The 22,845-nt window shown below is 46.5% G+C and overlaps 1 protein-coding gene across 2 annotated transcripts; it reads right to left on the bottom strand.

Annotated features, from left to right (window-relative positions):
• Nucleotides 1–11,692: 11,692 nt before the first annotated feature.
• Nucleotides 11,693–22,526, bottom strand: LOC118517077 (dipeptidase 1-like). Of its 2 annotated transcripts, XR_004908259.1 has the most exons (9): nt 21,631–22,526; nt 21,343–21,499; nt 17,441–17,573; nt 16,808–17,205; nt 15,599–15,683; nt 15,122–15,197; nt 14,898–15,036; nt 14,535–14,812; nt 11,693–14,316 (listed from the first exon to the last, which is right to left on the bottom strand). XR_004908259.1 is itself a non-coding variant. In XM_036062928.1 (8 exons), exons 1-8 carry the CDS (start codon nt 21,783–21,785, stop codon nt 14,705–14,707), a joined length of 1,251 nt encoding a protein of 416 aa, XP_035918821.1. In that variant the 5' UTR covers nt 21,786–22,526; the 3' UTR covers nt 11,693–14,704. The 2 variants fall into 2 exon arrangements, 1 of the variants encoding a protein (XP_035918821.1); XM_036062928.1 differs by having other exon boundaries at nt 11,693–14,812.
• Between the last annotated feature and the right edge of the window lie 319 nt (nt 22,527–22,845).

Below are 22,845 nucleotides of genomic sequence, written 5' to 3'. Positions count from 1 at the left end.
AGGGTTGCAGGGATGCTGGATTGGAGCTGGAAGAGCCACCGTGGATTGCGTTCGTTGTGGTTAAAACAATGTTTCACGGTGGCGAGGCTTATCGTGGGTGCCTTTTTATCGAGGCCCCCCTTTTGCTGACAGCTCCAGTGGGGTTTGTGGTTCATATTTCCTACCGAGTATTGTGTGGTGCTGAGCTGCTGCCTTTGTTAATATGTGTAATAAACACAGCGCGTCTTGAGGAAGTGGGCTTGAGCATGCTGATAAACGCCGTTAAGAAACTTGTATAAATGGCGTAGTAATATGAAAAGTGTCTCTGTTAATTGCTTCAAAGGAAGATAAAACTGTATAGTTTGAGTAGATTTAGGGAGAACGGACAACAGTGATTGCTTTTCCCACTCAAAGCCTTTGCGCCTAACGGTATGCAATGTGCACATCACAAATCTTCATTACTCTCACGGGTTAACACATGCTATGAATAAACCCTCTTGAATAGCATTCAAAACTAAGAATCAAACTTTTACCTAATAAATGGATCGTTGTGCCATGCGTTTGCTAAGAAAGCACAGGTTTACAAAGTTCGGATGAAGATGTTGTTCGAATTACGAAAATGTTTATAGGGTAGAAATGAATCATGATGAATTTGTAATGAACTCTAATTAATGCATAAGAATAAAGGACAATTGAATTCACACTCGCAAAGAAACCAGACGTGTTTCATCTATCGCTCTACAATCACGATATCACATCCAGTAAATTCTCTACATTTTGGTCCTTCGAACCGGATCGTGTGTCGTGACTTGTATCCTTGTACAATAGTGAATTAGGGCACTACGTGTTACCAATTCTCATCCAGTTTTGTGCAAGCCAGTTCCGGTTGTACTAGGCTTACGGTGTAGTACAATCATCGCCCCGCTATCAAGGGCACGAACATTGAGTATCCTACTCTACTGTAAAATTCACGATACCCATCCATCGTGAATTCCTTTCGAATCATCGCGTCTGTTCGTTTCAACATCCGTGTGTGGTCACTCTGCATCAAGAGATCGAAACATTCCCACGGAGTGTGCATGTATGTATATGCGTGTGAGTGTAACTTTCGTACATCGTTAGTGCTGTGCTCAGTGATAGAACAATATTGTGAACAATCATTATCACGGACCTTCCTGCCAGCCGATTACTAGTGTGTTTTTGTGTCATCCGTGCTCGCGTGTGAAAGTGAACCGCGTTCCGTCAACCCAGACTTCCGTGAACAATCGTCCTTCTCATCCGCTTTATATTTCGATAATTGTGTTAGTGGAAGCGTCGCTTTATCCAAGCTTCGGTCGACAACCTCATCACCATCGCGCGCCTATTTCATAGCGTCATCTCACCACCATCTTGTAAAGTAAAGGTGTTGTTACTACTGCAACCGTGCTAAGTGAATCGCGTACTTGGACTTGCGTACAATTTTGCATACAACAAAGCTTTCAGTGCGTATCGAGTGCGAAATATTTCATATGTCACTATGGACAAAAAACTTAAAAATGTGCTGTTGAAGAAAAGGCAATCCGAAGCATATATTGCGCGATTAGAGGATTTTATGTTGAGGTACGATGAAAATCAAGTCGATGAGTTGTCCACATGCCTAGAACAGTTGGACTCACATCATAATAGTTTCATAAACGCGATCGGGAAACTAGAGGAACTAGATGACAAAGAAGATACTATTGAAGCGTGCATCAACGATAGGTGTGATATGGACGAACGTTATAGAAAGTTGCGTGGTTTCTTCCTCAAACATAAACCAATGGAGAACCATACAGTGAACAATTCATTGCTGCTTTCGAGCACCGCAGCTCTAAACAGCTCAAGCACAGTGAACATTCGTCTTCCCAAAGTCGAGCTACCGACTTTCGACGGTGATGATACAAAGTGGTTGACTTTCAGAGATCGATTTGTTGCTATGATCGATTCTTCGCCCGAAATCCCACCGATCATGAAGCTGCAGTACTTGCTCGGTACCTTGAAAGGTGATGCTGCTCGGCCGTTCGAGCACACATCGTTGACGGCTGACAACTATGCCGTAACGTGGAAGATGCTACTGAAACGATACGACAACAAACGCATGTTGTGTCGCGAGTACTACCGGAGACTACATTTCCTTCCATCGGTGGACGGAACTAACGTGGATGACCTGGCCTCACTCGTGGACGAATTCACGAGAAACGTGAATGGACTTCGGAAACTGGATCAACCCGTGGATTCTTGGGACGTGCCGCTGATAAACATCCTGTTCTTAAAACTGGACTCCGAATCACTATTGGCTTGGGAACGACACTCGTCAACGTCGCCTCAAGATAAGTATTCGGAACTAATCAGTTTTTTACAGGACAGAGTTCGCATTCTACGATCAACACTCAACCTGGAAAGGAGCAAGGAGCTGGTTGCGATCACGGTGGCCGGGGTGAAACACAAGTCGAGTGCCGTGGTCAAAGGAACTACATCATCCCCATCACATCGTCGTTCGCAATCCTATGCTGTGACCACAGGGCGTGAGAAGACAGTCGCAGTGAAACCAACATCGTGTTCATTGGGTTGCTCGGACCGACACCCACTGCGCACGTGCCCAGCATTCGATAGAAAGTCGGTGAAGGATCGTCGGGACATTGTGGCAAAGCTGCGGTTGTGTTTCAACTGCCTGTCAATGGATCATCAGGTTCCTGAGTGCAATTCAAAATATTCGTGTCGGTTTTGCAACGCGCGTCACCATACACTGCTGCATATTACATCACCAGCACCAACAACCACACCTTTCGGTCAACCGAATTTTCCGGCAAAAATCAGCATGTCAGCACAATCAGATGAGGTCCAGGAAGGCGACATGGTATTACTAGAAACCGCCATAATCACCATTGTAGACGACCATGGCCAGCAAATCAAAGCACGAGCGCTGCTAGACTCCGGATCTACTTCAAACTTCATCACGGAGTCATTGGCTAAACGTCTGCAAACGCCGCAGAAAAGGGTCAACATCGTCATCACTGGCATTGGGCAAGCAGTACAGCAAGTTAAAAACTCTATCGTGGCTACTATTGAATCTCAAAATCAAGAATTCAGCACTAAAATGGAATTCTTTATTTTAAGGGCACCCACATCAGACATTCCTTCGGCTCCAATTGATGTTTCTTCATGGCAGGTTCCTGACGTTACACTGGCTGATCCAAATTACCACACTCCAAGCCAGATCGATGTGGTAATTGGTGGGGAGGCCTTCTGGGAACTGCATACAGGCCGCAAACGAGCACTTGGTCCAGGCAAACCATGGCTTATGGAAACACCGTTTGGATGGGTGGTTGCCGGAAATGCAACGCACAAGAAAACACCATCCAATAGGACTGCGTTATTGAGTGCCGCCATCGTATCAGAATCACTCGAAGCCATGATACAACGTTTTTGGGAGCTAGAAACTGTTGATGACGGACCAGCATTCTCAGTACAGGAAAATTACTGTGAGGAATACTACACATCAACAGTAAATCGAGAACCTTCGGGCAGGTACGTGGTCAGACTTCCCCGAAATTTTACTAACGGTGCAACCCTGGGTGCTTCACGAGAAATTGCGGATAGGCGCTTGCTGAGCGTAGAACGTCGATTGAGATCCAATCCTGAAATGGCGAAAGCTTACAGTGCATTCATGGAAGCATACGAAAACCTCGGTCACATGAAGAAGCTTCCCGAGCCTGTAGATGATACAATCGAACATTGTTACATACCGCACCACGCGGTCGTCAAAGATTCCAGTACCACTACCAAGGTTAGGGTAGTGTTTGATGCATCATGCAAGACCTCGTCCGGCTACTCCCTCAATGACACATTACTAGTAGGCCCGATTGTCCAAGAAGATCTGTTTTCCATCATCCTGAGATTCCGTACACATGCCATAGCTATAGCCGCTGATATCGAAAAAATGTATCGCCAAATACTACATCACCCCGAAGATCGAAGTTTGCTACGCATACGATACAGAAAATCCACCACAGACCCAATCTCTACTTATGAACTGGCTACAGTAACGTATGGTACAGCATCAGCACCCTTTTTAGCCACCAGAACACTTCAACAAATTGCACGTGATCATCAGCAGAGCTTTCCTGATGCGGTCGATCCTGTTCTGCACGATTTCTATGTCGATGATCTTCTATCTGGAGCAAGCAATATCGCAGATGTGGTAAAAAAGATAACTCAGATAACTGCAATGCTGAATTCAGCAGGAATGGTGCTTAGAAAATGGGTATCAAACTGTCCAGAAGCATTAGAAGGCATTCCTGCAGAAAATATAGCAATACAATCCGTTCACGAGCTAGAAGATCACTCCGTCTCAACATTAGGCTTGGTTTGGGAGCCAAGAAACGACGCATTTCGGTTTCAAGTAGATTTACCACCTCCACCAATGTCGTTAACCAAGCGCCAAGCATTATCATTCATCGCGAAGATCTTCGATCCACTCGGGCTACTGGGGCCCACCATAATCATTTCAAAAATGTTTATGCAACGTCTATGGACTCTGAAGAGGAACGGAACGGCGTTAGATTGGGATAGCACGCTGCCACCACAGCTTCAGGAGGAGTGGAATCAATACCATCAAGGAATATTCCGATTGCGAGAGGTCCGAGTACCTCGATTCGTCTCACTGGTGCAAGCACGTAGCGTTCAACTACACATGTTTGCAGACGCATCACAGTCAGCTTATGGAACGTGCGGGTACATTCGTGCAGAAACGAAGGAGTATGTTTCAGTACAACTAATAACGGCAAAATCTAAAGTCGTATCGTTGACAAATACGCATTCAATAGCAAGATTGGAACTTTGTGCCGCAAGGTTAGCCACACAACTCTACAAGAAGATCATCAACGCAACGAGATTCAACATCAAGGTGTATTTCTGGACTGATTCCACCACGGTACTATACTGGTTGCAATCACTGCCGAGTCGCTGGAAACCGTTTGTGGCTAATCATGTTGCACAGATTCAACGGGACACCGACGGTATGAGCTGGAAGCACGTCCCTGGAAGGGACAATCCTGCAGACGATATCTCACGTGGTGTACAGGCTGAGGATCTGATCAATCGACACCGGTGGTGGAACGGGCCACATTGGTTGGCACAAAATGAAAGCAATTGGCCAACGTTTATTCCGTCTAACGATGAAGGTGAATTGGCAGATGAAGAGCGGAAGGCTGCTCAACCCATCACTTGCACCACTATCGCACGAGCCTTCTCCAACACACTCTTCGCTAGGTATTCAAGTTACCACAAACTTCGCCGTGTGGTAGCATACATATTCAAATACGTGCGGTGCCTGAGAACCAAGGCATATTCTTCACAACATCCAAAAGGGTGTCGTGCCGAAAACAAACGAGATGTAGCTGATACAGATATCGTCCAAGCAACCATCACAACTGAAGATCTTTATCAAGCCGAAATCGCCCTATGTAAACTCGCCCAACAAGATACGTTCGACGACGAAATCCACGCCTTAACAACAGGAAGACAGGTATCCCGAGCATCAAGACTGAAGTGGCTGAGACCATATTTGGACGAAACAGGAGTGCTTCGGGTTGGTGGCCGGCTGGGCAACATGACAGCATCGCATTCGGTTAAACATCCCATCGTGTTAACTGCCGCCCATCCTATGGCAGTTCTCTTAGCAACAGCATATCACCTCCGGTTATTACATGCCGGACCGCAACTTTTGCTAGCAACGCTCCGACAACGATTTTGGGTGATAGGAGGAAGAAGTCTAGTGAAATCAATCTACCATCGCTGTCTTCAATGCTTCAAGGCCAAACCAACATTAGTCCAACAAAGTGTTGCAGATCTACCGGAGTCAAGAGTGACCCCAACCAGAGCATTCTCCGTTTGCGGCGTTGACTACTGTGGGCCATTATTAATCAAATCAAATGTTCGGAATCGCGGTCCAAGCAAGGCGTATATTGCAATTTTCGTCTGTTTCTCAACCAGAGCTGTACATATTGAATTGGTGAGCGATTTGACAACAACCGCATTTCTATCAGCACTTCGTCGCTTCGTAGCACGCAGAGGAATGGTGAAGGAGCTGCACTCAGATAACGCTACAACGTTTAAAGGAGCAGCAAATGAACTACATCGTATCTACAAAATGCTGAAGCAGAATGAGGAAGATCGTAAATCCATCTTCAATTGGTGTGCGGAGAACGGCATGATATGGCGTTTCATACCACCGCGAGCTCCCCACTTCGGCGGGCTCTGGGAAGCAGCGGTCAAATCAGCGAAACATCATTTACTGCGAACCATAGGGACAACAAGTATAACCTACGAAAATATGCTTACATTGTTAACACAGATCGAATCCTGTTTAAACTCGCGACCCTTAGTTCCAATGTCAGAAGATCCGTGTGATCTTGAAGTGCTCACACCAGGCCATTTCCTCATCGGAGGTAACATGCAATCTGTTCCCGATATTGATTACACTAACATTGCGTCTAATCGTTTAAACGAGTATCAGTTAGTGCAACGCTATGTACGATCTATTTGGCAACGATGGCAAAGGGAATATACACAACAATTACAAGCACGATCGTCGTTCGGTAGCAGGTCAGTAGTTGAGCTTAAAGAAAATCAGTTAGTCCTTATACGAGAAGATAATGCTCATCCCACCGAGTGGCCAAAGGGGCGCATTGTTAAACTCCATCCCGGCAAGGACGACGTCATCCGTGTCGTCACTTTACGAACGGCACCTGACAAGTACATCGTGCGACCGACAGCACGACTAGCATTGTTACCTACTACCTCACCTGAATAATAATTCGAACACGTTTGTTTATTAATTACTCTAAAGAATTTCATTCTTGGTGGCCGGAATGTTCGAATTACGAAAATGTTTATAGGGTAGAAATGAATCATGATGAATTTGTAATGAACTCTAATTAATGCATAAGAATAAAGGACAATTGAATTCACACTCGCAAAGAAACCAGACGTGTTTCATCTATCGCTCTACAATCACGATATCACATCCAGTAAATTCTCTACAGATGTTATCATAATATTCGTACAATCGTGGCAACTTTTGTGCCTCGTTACTTAGTCAGTCCTTTTCGGCTTTGCCTTCATAAGTAGGAATAAGTTATCCGCTCCATGGAGCGCACGGTTTGGATGATAGATATGATCACAACGAAGCACTCACACACACACATGATAAAGAACAGTCCAACCCAAGTGGACAATACAATGCCTGCCCGTTCGCAGTCGTTTTCGCCAGGGAAAACTTTGTCGTTGCATGGCACATTGCGAGTGAAGATTGTCAAATTTAATATTAATGCTTGGCTGCAGCACCCAGCAAAACCCACCGTTAACATTGCTGCACCACACGTACGTACCCGGGCATGTGTTGGCGTCGGTCCTTTCGCTCGTCGAAATATGCACGCGGACACGGTGTATACGTTCATATGTTTCGGCCAAAAACTTTCGTGTCGAATGGTTCATACTTTCCATCGGCTTTACCACTACTTACGCTGGGTGCTAGTGTCTTCAGTGGGAAAACCTTGGGGGTGTGGGGTATAGAATCGAGGATCGAAATGCAGCCGGGTAGGAATTATGAAGTTTTCACCGTTCCGTGTCGAAACGACACTTTTTGTCGATCGAAAGGGTCCCGGTCGAGGTTCCGGTAATCTGGGGTAGGGGGACATAGGAAAAACTTACAAACCCACCGCATAATTCATATAGCTGGGTGCGCACACATAACTTCGATCTGTTCAAAGGGCTTACCGTTGGCTTCGGGTGGCTGGTGTTCCGAATGTTCATAAATTTTTCATGCTCTCGGTAGTTCGGTGTGATGTTGATATTGGGTTAAGAAAAATCGACTGCTGTTTGGTTTGTGATGGATGTGTGTGTTTCTATATTAAATTACTTAAATTTTTGCTCCGTTTGATTATTGCTCGTTATAAGAAAATCAGGCGAAAGTAAATGACGAGCAACACTAAATGGAAATCAGTTGCATGATAAATTGCTCATGAATTTTCGTAATTAAAGCTGGATCGTATGTTTCGCTGGCTGCTCGCCATTCGCTGCTTCTGCAGCCCCAGTGCAGTGGTAGTAAAGTTTGCCCGGGGAACAAATCAAAGCGAGCCGAGTTAGTTGGAGCGTTCTTGAATAAATATGAGACATTTACGAGTCTCGATACACGTCCGTAAACGTAAAGCACCGAAGTAGGATAGTAGCGGCAGGGGCGACACAGCTCGGAAGCTTTGCACCACGAGCGTGTAAGTTTTGCAGCTAACGAGAAAGCTTTTAGATTAATGTGCAATTTCATGCACCAGCTGCTTTCGGTACATCCGTGTCCCGGGGTGGCCCGTAGCCCGTTTGCGGTATGTTTTTCTTTCCCGAAACCCTCTGCGGCACGATTTAAGTACGGTGACACAGACGTCGCACAGAAATCTCCTTGGAAGATCTCGGGAGGCAGACCGGTGAGCTGAACTCACACACGCGGCTCCCCGAAGACAGCCCGGGAACGTACCCGGGAAATGGTTCGGTTGGTGTTACCATCACGTTGAGTGTTTCCTTTTGCTCTCAATGGAGTGCCGTACCGTTTGGTGGTGGGATGTTAGGTACTCTGCAGCAGCGAAAAATGACATCGTCATTGGTTAGTGCTGGCCTATTTACAATGGCAACGGTTCGCAATCGTGTCGCACCAGCAGCACCCGGCGGCAGTAACATTAGGTGAGACCTTAAGTGTTGAGAGTGACAAATTTTACACGAGCAAAACCCAACATCATGCACGCGTACAGCTCGAGTTGGTAAATGTGGTGGAGGGTCGCTTTTGTTTGTGCTATAAATGACAGCCATTAGGGCGGAATGGATGTGACACAGGGTTGAATAATTAACTGATAGCAATGATAGGGAAACAGAGAGCAGCTCTTACCTTAAAGAGAGTAAAGCTCGATTCGTTGCTTATAATTTCTATCGCTTGCTTGTCGTTTCGTATGCATCGTATTCTCCTCAAAAAAAGGGAATCGGAAGATCAGTATCACCGGTGTGAGTGATGTTTAGATTTGTGACGCTGCCCAGAGACGTTTCCTCGATATGCGTTTCAAAAGTAATGCATAGAAACTGGAATTGCGCCGGAAATGATGTTTCACCGGTAGTCGACAGTACATGCGACATCACACCTACACCGGAGTTTCGAGCTACCAGAGCTCGGAACTAAAAATCGAGTGTGTCATGTGTCGGGGATGTTGTTGTCTTTTTTGTTGTTGTTGCGGGATGTAGACTCCCGCCTACAGAGCTGGTCGGGTTTCGGATGTCTGATGGGGTCTGATGGGATGGGGCTTTGTTGGAAATGGAATGTCAAAGTCTTGAAATAGTGAAATTGCGAAACGTGCTTGTCAATCGAAAACAGGACATTTCGGCTTTTTTTTATGACGACGTTGCGGAGAGTGCATCCGCTGAGAGATGTGCATCTGCATTAGAGGTGATTTGATACGGTGATGGAAGATTCATAGACGGAACAATTCTACGCGAAAAAATGCTTTAAAATGTTTTGTGTGGCAGGAAAATTATGAAAATATTTAGTTTCTGCACTGCGAATCGAAATTTGCAAGAAAGGGTCGTGCTGATTGCATACTTTCAGGAGTGTTTATGCTACGAACAGTGAGAAGCGCCCAAAGTCATGCAATCGGTAAGACATACAAGTATGATGAAAAAAAACTAGCAACAAATAAGCAAGCAAACGAATTTTGCTATAAAAAAACCTATAATTTAGTCGCTAAAAAAACCCTTTTTCCATTACTGCAAATATAATGGCGTTCCCATAAAACTGTTATGTCCAACCATCATGCACAGTCTAACCGTCGGACGTTAGACCAACTCCTCTCGGTGGAGCGTGTTTACGTGTCGAAACCAGAAAAAGCAAAACAACAACAGTAAAGAAAAAAGGGCCATCAAGATTTTTCACTCTCAGTACCAACGTACATCACGTAGTATCCATTCAAAAGCTTCTTGTAATGAGCACACTCCACACGGCTAACCCAATTCATGTCCGGCTTTTAGGATACACCGGAAAGTTCCAAAGACCGGCAGCTGGCCCGTCAAATGTCTGTCGATGCGAAAGCAGAATCATGCTTCGAATACATGCCATCGAGAGGGAAGCAAAGACCAAACCGAATGGAGCGCTGTTTGCTGTCTTCCTCCCGGAATAGATTGTAGCGGTGATGGTGTTTCAACTCTTCTATACATTTCGTACGTTTAACGAAACTCGAAGCAACGACTCAGTTCGGTTCGGCAAATTGCAAGTTCCGGGAGCTTTTTTTTCGCTATCGGGGAGACGATCCTTGGAACTATCTCAACACGGACTAGCTTTCTGCTCGCCGGTTAAAGGACACGGAAGCATGAAAACCTGTTTCGGATTTTTCGGGGGTAACAGATTTTCACGTTTCCAGTTCATTTATTTACCGTCTCGTGTTCTCTTGTGTGCTTGTGAGGCTAAGATCCCTTAACGTACGGTCCGAAAGATGACTGATTATGGGGATGAAATTGTTTTCGATGCTGCGTAGTTGCGTTACGCACGTATATTTGGAGCGTATTTCAAGCCGAAGGATACGGATGGATGTGTTAAAAGGCCGTGTAAAAGGCGTTCGATTTTTCATCCGTTCGTTGTTCTGGTGGGAAGGGAAAAAGCATGTCCACTTTTCCCCGAAACGGAAAGCAATATGTCTCGCATGGTATGTGGTTCGGGATGTGTTTTGCCGAATACCGATCCGAGTATTCGGTAATTGGTTGCGGTGTAAGTGACAATAATGGGGATAATGGCAAAACAAATGGTTTTTGATAGAATTTCGATCAATTTGCCCCGGATTTCCGTTGAAGGAGTATTTTCGGTAGTTCGACAAGAGACTTCCATTTCAATTCAGTTAGAACTTTAAGCTAATGCTGGAAAGTCCTGTTCGCTTCCGAAGGGCGTACCACGAACAACTTCCCACCAAGGTCCTTAAATTCAACAGCAAGATGATGGATTCATGATCATGCAAAAACATGGCCGTCTTTGTATCGGCCCCCACGACTACGGGTTAAAGATGGGCGAATGGTGAGCGATTTTCCACCGGGCTCACTTTACATCGATACGACGGCCTCGATGGTAGTACGACCAAAGCAAACACTAACAATCGCACACAGCCACACACAGTATCTCTGCAGTGCTGGGCCGAGCTGAGCCGTTCAATGGAATGGAGCTGATGGGCGACCAGACCGATACATGTCGCTCGCGCGTTCCATTCGGGGCGTACCCGGGGCGACGATGATTGATGAGGAAAATGAATGGAAATGAAAGGAGTTCCGATGAGCGGGTATCGCTCATCGCAATCTACGAGCAGGGAAAGGCTGGTGCGCGAGCTGTACGATACATTTTCAAGCTCAAGATTTATGGGCGAGTGTCGACCCGCATAAGTTAGCCAGAGCCTTTTGCTGCATTTCCGTTCCGGTTTCTCGATCATGCTACCGCTGTGTGCTATCTGTTTTTGTTCGTCCTTTGTGGATGGTTGTTTAGCCCGCGCGATGAAAGGTTGCAATTTAAAGGGTGATGAAAATCGTTTGTGCGATTTTCACATCCCCCTGCCAGCGTTTCTTTTCCATTGAACATCGATAAAGCGTCATGAAAGCATAGAAGAAAAACGGGTAACACCGGTAATGGTTGATGTGACTTTTAAATGTTTATTAAACAATTTATTTATAGCTTCTTGTTTTTCCGTTCATTCCTGCAACCCAACCAACAGTTGTTTTGTTTGTGTGTACTCTTGTTTGCTTTCATTAACTTTCCTTTTATATTTTCTTTCCTAGCTGTCGCGATTCATTAGTTTTCCACTCGTTTCCCAATCATCAAGAAGGTTGTTAGCTTTGGTATTTTTCTATACTTCATAGTTTTCCTAGCTTTTCCTGTCTTAATTTGCTTTGTACACTCTCTCGCTCTACACAAAACATTTTACTTTGGTCTCTCTCTCGTTTGTAATATTTTCCTTCGCTTAGCATAATTACTACAAAACGAACTTGTTCATTTGGCATTCAGTGGAAATCAGTGGTGGAAATGAGTGATGTGGTCGGATATGACGGAAAACGAAACGTGGCAATGGTGAGTCTCTCTGTATGTGTGTGTTTTGTTTCCCTTTTATTCCAACCGATTATCGGCCAGCTGTCTTATCGTTCACTATGATTTACTGATTGTGGTACGAGCTAAGAGCCTAGTTGCAGGAGAGTTAGTTTTGTTTGTGTTTTCCGTTCTAGTAATTAAATTCATTCGTCCGTATTATTGTTATTTAACAATACACTACATATAATACAACGCTTTTTTGGGTGTGTGTGTGTTTTTTTTTCTGTCCGTTTACACACACATACGAACGTGTGTGTGGCATGGCGATCATCTAGAATTTGTTCAAAGTATGCTACATTACAAACTATCCGCATAGTCGCTATTAGCATTGTTCATTTTGTTTGATCTGTTCTAAATATTTTGCCTGCGTCAAACGCAGCCCACAATCAATTGCGATCTCCAATTGTCCCGCCAGCGTTCGAACTGCTGTCTGATGAACATCGTTGTTAAATTTTAAAATCAATAAAATGTGAACAAATTGAATTAAAAGCGATGTTTTATGCATTACCGCAACAACCGCAACCGACTCTGATTCGCTTCATAAATACAGTACAGTTTTATGATCCGCCCCATTTGCAATGTAAATGCGTGGGGTGATGCGTGTGTGTCGAATGCAGGGAGGAAAACACGAAAAAATAAGAAGTAAAAACAACACGCACCACGATCTTTGACCCATTCTTGTGAGGCATAAATCTGTTTTAATCATTGTGGCGTGATAAATCAATCAGCTGTCCATTGGTACTGCACGAAGCGAGATGGGGCAAACAAACGGCATTGGGAGGGTTTTCACTCTATTTTTTTTTGGTATTGTTTTGCACACATGTAAGGGTGAAAGCGTACAGGTGATTTAATGTGTTTATGTTTTATTATAAAACCCCCGTTTTTTATGAATTCCACCCAGTCTGCTTGGTCGCTGGTTGATGGTTGATAGTTAAAGATGATGGATGGAAATGGTGCTTCCACACACACACCACGGTCAGGTGAACCATCCGAGTGTGTGTGTGAGTAGTACACGGGTGATAAAAAGGAATTAATTTACCCCCGGGATTTTGGAAAAGGGGTGGGAAGTAGAAGGAGAATGTGACCCGAATTGAGGCATCCATTACACTACTACGCATATGTACAGATTGGGTTTGGGTGTGGGGTTTTACATGAGCGCCATGCAATTTACAGCCAGACCTTGGTGAACTGGTGGGGTCCATGTGTGTGTGTAATTGAACAACAGAAACAGAACTGAAATGCATTCAGATGGGAAAACAGCGGAAAAATGGCGCGCTGGTTTGTAAAGGGATTAACGTTTGCACTTCACAAATGCTGTAGAATCTCACAGGACTTGTGTTAATATTATGATAATGATCGGGGAGGTTCTCGTTATGAAGTAATGTTAATCAACTTAAACAAAAAAAAAGCATTCGTGTTGATTGTTGCACATATTGTTGTTGTTAAGCTGGGCTTCAATATAAATATATCACATTTCGATTTGACGAGTTTTTGGTTCTCCATAGTGTTGTGCAGTGGAGAAACGAACAAAGAAAAGAAGTGTTTTTTTCGTGTGTTTGTGTGAGTGAGTGTGTGCCAGGTGCAAGACAGTGGGGGAAAGTGATCGATTGCAGTTCCATTCGCTGAGCAGCTGATTGATTGATTCACGTTGGGAAGAGAAGAAAAGAAAATGAACTCAGGAAGACAAAAACCGTACCTAAGTTATTCTTGTAAAGTTTGAGAACTTTAAAACAACTCTTCACTCGGCACTGTGCCCATCGCGTCTCCGTCCCACCCCCCCAAATTCGCATTAAACCGTTTCGTTCCGTTGTAGTGTGTATCATGGCTAGATGATAGTGTATGTACAGGGGTTTGTGCTACCATTAGTTTACAGTCTACCTTACCGAAATGAAGCTACCACATCAAACGGCAACATACTCCGTCATCAAATCTCGAAAATCGAAGTAAACGATACCGCTGAACGATACCCGTGCTCAAGGTTCTCTGTACAATACCGGCTCACTGGAAGAACGCAACCGCACGGTGGGCACAGACTATCGCTCCTGGGGGAGGTCTAAAATTCTTAGGACAAACTACCGTGTCACACAGCGTACGTTCGTTCAATTCGTTTCATCTCCACTAGCAATCGCGAACTGCGCCTGGACCAGCTGGGAAGGGTGGTCCCATTGGTGCTGTCGGAGGAGAGAGAAATAAAAATACGCTTTCGAAAGATAAATAAACCGGTCGCCGGGAATATCCGTTGGCCCTCCGCGTTACGTGACGCCCGTGTGTGTCTGGCTTACTACAAGAGTTACTAGTGAGTTAGTGAGCGATATGCAATAAAATGGCGAACCGGCTACACGCTGGTTCGTCCTAGTCGCCATCGGTTTGGTGCGCTCGAGCTGCATACCTTTAGGCGTGCAAACGCAACATCAGCCGTCAGCCGTCTGTAGCAGCAGCGGTAGTAGTAATGGTCCAGTGTTCGGCATTCGCGAGCGCCCGACGGTTCTGGTGGATTGGTTCGATGGTGTGTGGAAGAGTGAGGGTGTGGTTGTCGTCGGAACTGGCGGTGGCACTTCATCACGTACGCGGCCCCGAGTAGCGGCAGTACGAGCGACCGAGAATATCTTCCGGTGGTATCGATTGGTCGATGGGAAGCATACCCTGTGCTTCGAGCTGATCCCGCACCTGCAGGGAATCGGTGGACGAACCATTCGGAAGCAACAATGTAACGGTGGGCGCATAAAGCTCAAGCGTGGTGAGGGTGGCTTACCTGTTCCACTTGGCGGAAAACTCGTATAAGATTTCTACCGGCTAGCTTCGCTATGTCCTCCTCGGTCCACCGTTCTGATTCTAGCAGTTCTGCGAACAGGTAGGGATACCTGGAGACATCCTCTAAACCTTGCGGTACTCTACGATAAAGGGAGGGAGGGAGAAAGAGAGTGTTCAGTGAGGTCAGTTACTGTAAGTGACGAGAAGAGAACTGGTGTCACTTACAAATTCACCCCGTCATACCCGGCACCAATGCCGACATGGTCCACTCCTGCCACGTCTCTGATGTGATTAATATGAGCTGTGGAGAAGAAAAGGTAGGACATTTTTTATGTTTCGATTAACTGCTTCTAGTAGCAGCAGTTTCTGCCGAGCGTCCGCGAGAAGGCTTCCCTTTTTGCATAGAGAATCCGAAATTTATAATCCAATTTTAAGCCACATACAGCGAGACGGAAATTGAGTTGCCTTCATACGTCAACCATTTTAATGATCCCTGGCGTCGTCCAGCTTTGGAGAATTTGTTTTTCCCGCTAGAGCATCCCACCTTTTTGGACGCAGATTTACCAACCGGTTCGCCTACGGCCATCCGGAAGCTTAAGGTCTTGGGGTTAGCGAGTGGTTTTAAATTTCGGTGCATTAGAAGCGTTCTCGAGGCGGGGGCGTTGAGTTATTTACGGGCAGAGCCCCAGCTTTCATACTCACCGACAACATCCTTGAGTGTTGCTTTTTCGCCACAGCTCACAAAATGGGGATAGAATGCAACCATGACCAGACCACCGTTGACGGCCTGCATTCAGGTGTATGTCCGAGGTGTTTCCGGCGATTCGGGCACGGCGACAGTTGGTGCGGTGCGAGCGACGGGCAAATTGGTAGCGGAAATTGGTTTTCCCGTGGTCCGGCCGGGCCATTATTGTCGTCGTCGTGTGTGTGTGTGTTTTGAGCCACAAATGTCGACGGTACAGGAACAATTTGGTGTGCACCCGGCGTGAGAAATAAAAACAGAGTAAAACGAAGAGGAAAAAAAATGCATTGCAAGCTGGACATAGATGATGACTATTTGGTTTATGTTTTTTTTTGTGCTCCCGCTTGTTCCAATTGCGGGTTGTCCTGGGGTGAGATCCACCAATATTCATAATGAACGCACGGTGTCCGCAAAGCGCATGGCTAGCCCACCGAGAGGTGAGAGGTTTGCCCGTTTCGCACTGAAATATTCATATTTGTGTGCTGATTTTTAATTAATTTCTTGTTATTCTTTTCCAAGTGGTGCGATTTCGATGTCGTCGATAAAGAAGTGGCAAAAGATGTGGCTCTCACATCCAGTCACGACTCCCTCTCTCTCTGTCTCTTCCTCTCCCTCTCTCTGTCAGCGCTGTCACTAAAAACAAAACAGCGAGACAATGTCAGCACAAGAAGCACATACCGGGCCGTAGTCTACAGTACGGCTATATTAAATTTCATCAAATTATGCAAATATTTTGGATCGTCACCGGCGGCCAGCTGTCCTGGGTTCTTGGAAGCACGGCAGCACCGATGAATAAGATGGCTTCTTTTTGCTTCTCTCGGTTAGAAATCCGACAAAATAAAAGGGAAACATAATATCCATCGGACAGCAGAGAGGCGGGGCTCGCCATGAGCTTGGTTCGTGATTAATAAACGCGACCATTTGGTGGCCCTGGACGCTCGTACCGAAATTATTTCTATGTGGACATCCTCGCGTCTAGCAGCACAATATGGGATGGATTTTCATTTTAATTTGCTTCCCGGCTAACTTCATTAGCGTTCCGAGACAGTGGAGGGAATGTTGGAGGGACAGCCGGAGACAGGGTTTGTTTTTAATTGGACCTCGCCCACAATCGCACCAAAACGGATTGGGCTTACGATTAAGCGAGAAGAACAGGGGCAAGAACTTACGATTCGCTTCAGCACATGGTCCGGAACGTTGCGCGAGCTGTTGCAAATGGCATGGGCGGAAGAGTGCGAGAAGATGACTGGAGCTTTCGAGGTGGCCAGCGCATCCAGCATCGTCGGTACGGATACGTGCGACAGGTCCACGATCATGCCGAGCCGATTCATCTCGGTCACGACGAGCGTACCGAAGTGGGACAGCCCTCCGATGTGGGGCACTCGTCCCTGCTCATCAACTTTGCAACAGTCCGCCCACGGTGTGTTGCAGGTGTGGGTGAGCGTAAGATAGCGCGCACCAAGTTGGTAGAAGGTCCGCAGCACCCCAAGACTCGTACCGATCGAGTGGCCACCCTCGATCCCGATCAAACTCGCCAACTTCCCCGATCGATGACTCTCTTCGATGCCTGTAGTGAATTCAAAGGAAAGAGAGAGAGAGATAGAGAAAGATTTGCTATACAATTGCATACTTTTGGGCGCATGAATCATTTTGCCTTTCAAAGGCGACAAACGCTAACTACTTCATTCTTTTATTTATGCTTTATGTTTTGAAATTCGTTCTTGTTATAATCTGATTATTTAAAAGAAGAATTATTAACGCAATAATGTGATTGGCACTTTATCAAGACCGGAAATACTCACCATCGGCAGTCGTTACCAGGGCCATGTGCTGTGGGTAAAGGTTTACTAACCGTCGGATGAGATCGATCTGCTCCAGCGTTAATTGCACTGCGTCCAAATGTTGCGACGAGCAAGGCGCATAGGCCGACCAAAACTGGGAGGACAAAAAAAACGAACGAACAAGAAGCGGCTTAATAGAACCATCCATAAACGGAAGCTTTACGATGGGGACCACGGTGCGTATGGTGGCCGCAGTCGCAGAAACTGACACGGACAAACGGAATGAAGCGAGCAGATCAAACATTTGCCCAACCAACGCCCGGCACGCAATCACGGACCGGTCGTAAATTTTTGCAGTACTCCGCATCGGAAGCAGGAAGTCGATATCCGCAGCGGGAGCCAGTTAGTAAGCACCGGGCAAAAAGGAACTCACCACTTCGTGTACGAGGTGCTATTGCGTGTAAAATGATTTACGCCAGCTCGGAGTTTTTGGGTGCTGGGAGTTTCCGACGACGGGGCACGAGCGAAGGGAAAGAAATCATAAAACATAAAGCAAGCAAAGCGTCATGTTGGATGTGTTTTTCCCTGCCGACACAGCTGTGGGCTGTGGTTTGCGACCGGTGTGGCGATAGTACGGGCAGCATTGCATGTTCCGAGTTCGCGCCAGTACAACGGCACAGTGTGAGAAATTTACTTAGAGTTAATTGACTAGTCTCACTAAGGTTAAATAGATTTCTTTTTGGACTTGTTCGCCGGTGCCGAGGTGGCAGAGAGTACGAAGGAAACCCATCAGGCCCCGGCATCCTGTCCAAGAATTTTGCAATCGAGAAACTTTCAACGAGTACGATGGCGAACACGGTGTCACTGCGTTTGCGTCTCACGACACTTTCCGATGATAAGGACAATCACGAAGCACAAAGATAACATTAGCAAAACCACCTTCAGACAAAACTTCGAGGGCTTCTGTGTTTGACCTTTTTTCCCCTTTTGTCGTATCCCTTCTCACAACTTGCCTCGTCCGTGAAGCGAAGAAGTGAGAACAAAAAAAGAAGGAGATGAAGTTTGTCCCGAGATTGAAAGAAGATTGGACCGTCATTGTCGTCTCAAGGGGACAATCAAGGCAGAAGTCGTCCCACTCGGCAAACCCGCCCGGAAGGCTAACCATGCTCTCTGCTGGGAGGCCATCAAGGGAAGGAAGTACAACAAACGCGCTCAGTACACATTCACTCGCACCTGACCCCAGTCGCACCACGAAAAACCACGAAAGCCCCAAGACGTTGAAAGAAGGGGGTGGTAGTGTAGTGGGGCTGCGGTTTGGCTTCGTTTGCATAGCCAGTTTTGCTGAGGCTTTCTTTCCATTTTCCAACTATGCCGCCTGCGGGGGAGGAAAACCGTCCGATTCTAACACCTCGCCATATCTTGAAGGTGTGCTCTTGGTGCGGCGTGAGGAACTCCATTTTTTCTCTTTCTCTCGTGTGAAATGAATTATTTATTCCGCACTCGAGACTGCTGTCGAAGGGGAGATGGGGCTTCTAGGGCAGTGGTAAAATGGTTCTCCTTGTTAGGAGACAGACTGCACGTCCGAACAAAGAGAGTGAATCATTTAATTTTTATAGCAATCCTTCTGATTGAGCGTTTTATCTTCAATTAAAAGGGTTGGGGATTTGTTGGTTTCTGTTCTGCTGCGGAGAGTTTGTTTTGAGAAAAAGAACGTCCAATTGTGGAGATTATTCCAGTAGGGTGGATAAACAAACAGCTCACGGGGTGATCAGTAGGAGAAGGTTGACGAGATGTGATTAGGACACTGGTATGGATCTTTTTCGTTGTGACAAGGGATACTTGTGTTTATTTATGCTTTAAAGTTCATACCGGCAGCGAGTTATTTATTACTGAGCTTTTGAAGTTGATTTTTATCATCCGTAGGTCCGGCTAGATATACTAGATCTAATACAAACAAGATAAATAATCATTGGGTCTGCTCGATTGACTTAGAGTCTTATAAGATTTCACGAGAGATTATGTCCAGACCTGACCGACGATAAGCCGTCGAAATGCATGAACTTCAGAAGAATTAACAAACATTAGGAGGAGAAGAGAGATAGTAGATCTTACAGCGATCCTAATAGATCAAGTGTCTATTTCACTGCTTATCTTAATGATAACTCAAGTTAGAAAATGTAATAGAGCACTTTAACATCTTTAAAATTGATTCCTTGCTTTCCGAAAGCAGACATTAATCCCTAAACATTGATTAGATCTACACGACAGAAAAAGCTGTCCTGTCTTTCGGTGCAAATTAAGCACGCTCATTATATCAACTGCAACGGCTTCCAGAGACCAGTGCTCCATCATTGCGGGTGCTGGCGATAAAGAGGATGAAGTTTTCGTGTCGAATTTAAAGCATCGAGCAAAAGTAAACAAGCTTACAACATAAACTTAACAACCGGTCAGGCATTACGATTCCGCCGCCTTACGATAAGGATGGTCCGGCCGGCGTTCACAGGCACGGTGCCTGACCAGAGAGCATGGCAGCGCGTGGTGTGTGAAAAGCGGAAAAACTTGTTTTAGCTTTTCAACGGTATTCCATAAAATCGAAACACCCGTGTCTTGTAAGGGATGGTGTTTTTTTCCTCTCCCTCTGAGTGTCCGTCCGTCTGCCTGTGTGATGGAGTGCTGTTTTCTTACCGCTTCGCTATCTATCCACCAGGAACAAACGGTGTTCCCTGGGTGTGATGAAACAAAAACAGCAAAAAGGACGCGATAGTAAAACGGTAAAGCTCGACAACATCCATCAAACCGTCAAAAGTTACTCCGCTGCTCCAAAGGCGAGGTGAGATGAGATAAGTGGAGGAACATTGGAAGGATGGAAAATTCGTTCGAAAATAGTCCGAAATGGGTGAGTTTTTATCACGTCCCAGAGTCTGAGAATCGGGCACCGACTGAGATGATAGCACTCCCGTGGGGTGATGGTTTTCGGGTTTTTGAGGTTGGTTTTGGCTGGCCGGCCCGGCGGCAGTCCGAATGGATGGAGACATTATGCTGGTTCTGCACGCAGAAGATGCCGACCATTTACGTGGCGTGGTGCGTGTTGTTTCCATTACACGCATGGCGTAGGGCAGTGAGTCTGGGGACGTGAACGTGGGGAAAATTAGTTTCCTGTCTTGGGCAAAGGCAAGAAGAAAATAGGCGACTATTATTGCTGGAAGCTTTCGACACACACTCAGACCGTGGTTTGTTCCATCGTCGTGTGGAAATCGAGTATCCGGCCCTCACGAACACACACTGATAGGCGATGATGACCGTACTGATGCGGTACGGATGACAGCTACGGGGATGCCGATACTCGGCGACCGACCTGAGCGAATGGAGAGCCTATATAAACCAGAACCGGGGCGATAGCGACACAAAGGACAAACACGTTAAAGTTTGCCGAGTCGAGTACCATTATCTCGGCGTTTCTTCTCGGCCAGCATCGACTACCGACCGGTTGGCACGTGGTAGACAATCACGTAAAACAACGGTGTCGACGGTGTGGATGATAGGAAATGGGGCCGTTTTTTTTCGCCTCGCTTTTGGCACAGGAAATGGAACCACTTTAACACGGACAGACTGTTAAGGTGGAAAGTGTTTTTCTTCTGCTCGCTTTTCGGGGTTTGCCTTCTTCCCGTGCCGGTGTTGTCTAATTTAATGATAACTAGTTGAAAGTAATCACCGGCGCCGGTGTCTCCTTTACTGCCGGGTTTGAGCTTTGGTGCAGCGATTAGCTCCTGCGGCTAGTCGGTGATAGGACACCGAGACACGCCCATCATTACAGGTACAGGGTCCATTTGCGGAGTTTTTCATTTAATGTGTTTGTCCTGCGTCATGCGATGGTACGTGATTACGGTGGATCGAACATCGAGGGCAGGGATGCGCTCACTTACCTGTGCTGAAACCATGCCTTCCTTCAGGCGCCGCAGATCCGTATGACTCCAGGCACTCGTCGACCAGGGCGTGATGTCGCGCAGGTCTTCGCCGAATCGAAACTCGCGTAGCTGATTCTTGAGAAACTTTCGTATATTCCACGGTAGATCGTTGTGACTGATTGGGCAAAAGGATAAAAAAAAACCCGGAAAGGCACATTTATCAAACAAGTTCAAAGTAGTGCAACTTGCGCTCAAACTTTAAAGCCATATCGGGATGGATCTTTCTCATCTGGGGGGGAAACTTACCCATCGATTAAAGGCACTTCCTTCAGCACTTTGCGCACGATCTCCATCCGCTCCTCGAGCTGGATTGCCAAACATGTCGAGATGAGATGGGCGATTATTGTCCAGAAGAAAACTCCGCACAGAATGAAGCCTTCGATCGGCTTCCGGCGACGCATGGCGCCGCACTACACGCAACGTCGCCGACGTCCTCCACGTCGCCGTTGCAGTCGTCGTGTTTGTGTCGTTTCCTGGACGGTTCACCGGGTGGCACTGTCACTGTCGTCGGTGCAAGCCTCTGCACACTCCCGGTGGGATCGGTTGTCCAACGGACGAACCGTCCGCTGCCGCGAGCGTTCCGGTGCGGTGGACCGGGCCCGGATGTTGGCAGGTGGTACAAGCTCAGCCCGAAACGATTGGATGAAGCGAAAGATGATGTAGAGAATGAGGATAAGGATGGTGATTGTGGTGGTGACGGTAGCCGGTGTGTTGACCCGGGCGTGATAAGGTGATCCGGGTGGCCGGAATAGTCAGATTTCGGTACTGCTCTGCAAGGTAGCTTCTGCGCTTGATAACGGCCCCGGGTAGGGCGTTGTCGTTATCGAATCGAACGATCTGTGGTACCATCAACGTGGTTGATAATGATGGCATCAAGGTTTTTGCCCGATGATGTTTGCCCGAAGCCTCACTGGCGGCAATGGTGTAGACGAGCGATCCCTGGGACCGGGAAGATACGATGGATCCAGTTCAAAGCGTCCGTGTATCCGTCAGTCGTTCGAACTGATTAGAATGGAACGGGAGAAAGAGTGAGAGAAAAAAAACATGAGAAAAAGGAAACAGAGAGAAAAAATCAACGTCAAGAAAATGGTGGAATCAGCTTGCAACCATCGCCAGAACGAACGAATCGGATTAAAATCTATTCCTGCTGAGCCAGAAGTCTGGGCATCTTTCCATTTTGTGGCCCATTTTTGCCTACTCTCGGCAGAGCGAGCACCGGCGCACCGTGTTCCAGCTTGTGCTGAAGTGGAAGAACCCGGCACCATGTTTGAACTTCATTATCAATACCGTGCCCCTAACGAAGCGTTCGTTCAACGTTTAATCAACAGCTTTCGGGTAGCCGTAATTATGAGTTCTCGTTCCCGTGTGCGTGAAGCCAGCCGGTACGTTGGGCCAAAAAAGGACGCCCGTGGTACATGGTGGCGACGTGTCCAGGATACCAGAGGAAGGCAAACGATTATC

The sequence above is a fragment of the Anopheles stephensi genome, unplaced genomic scaffold, assembly GCF_013141755.1.
Source record: "Anopheles stephensi strain Indian unplaced genomic scaffold, UCI_ANSTEP_V1.0 ucontig46, whole genome shotgun sequence".
Classification (NCBI taxonomy): domain Eukaryota; kingdom Metazoa; phylum Arthropoda; class Insecta; order Diptera; family Culicidae; genus Anopheles; species Anopheles stephensi.
This window is presented reverse-complemented; position numbering and strand designations above follow the sequence as displayed.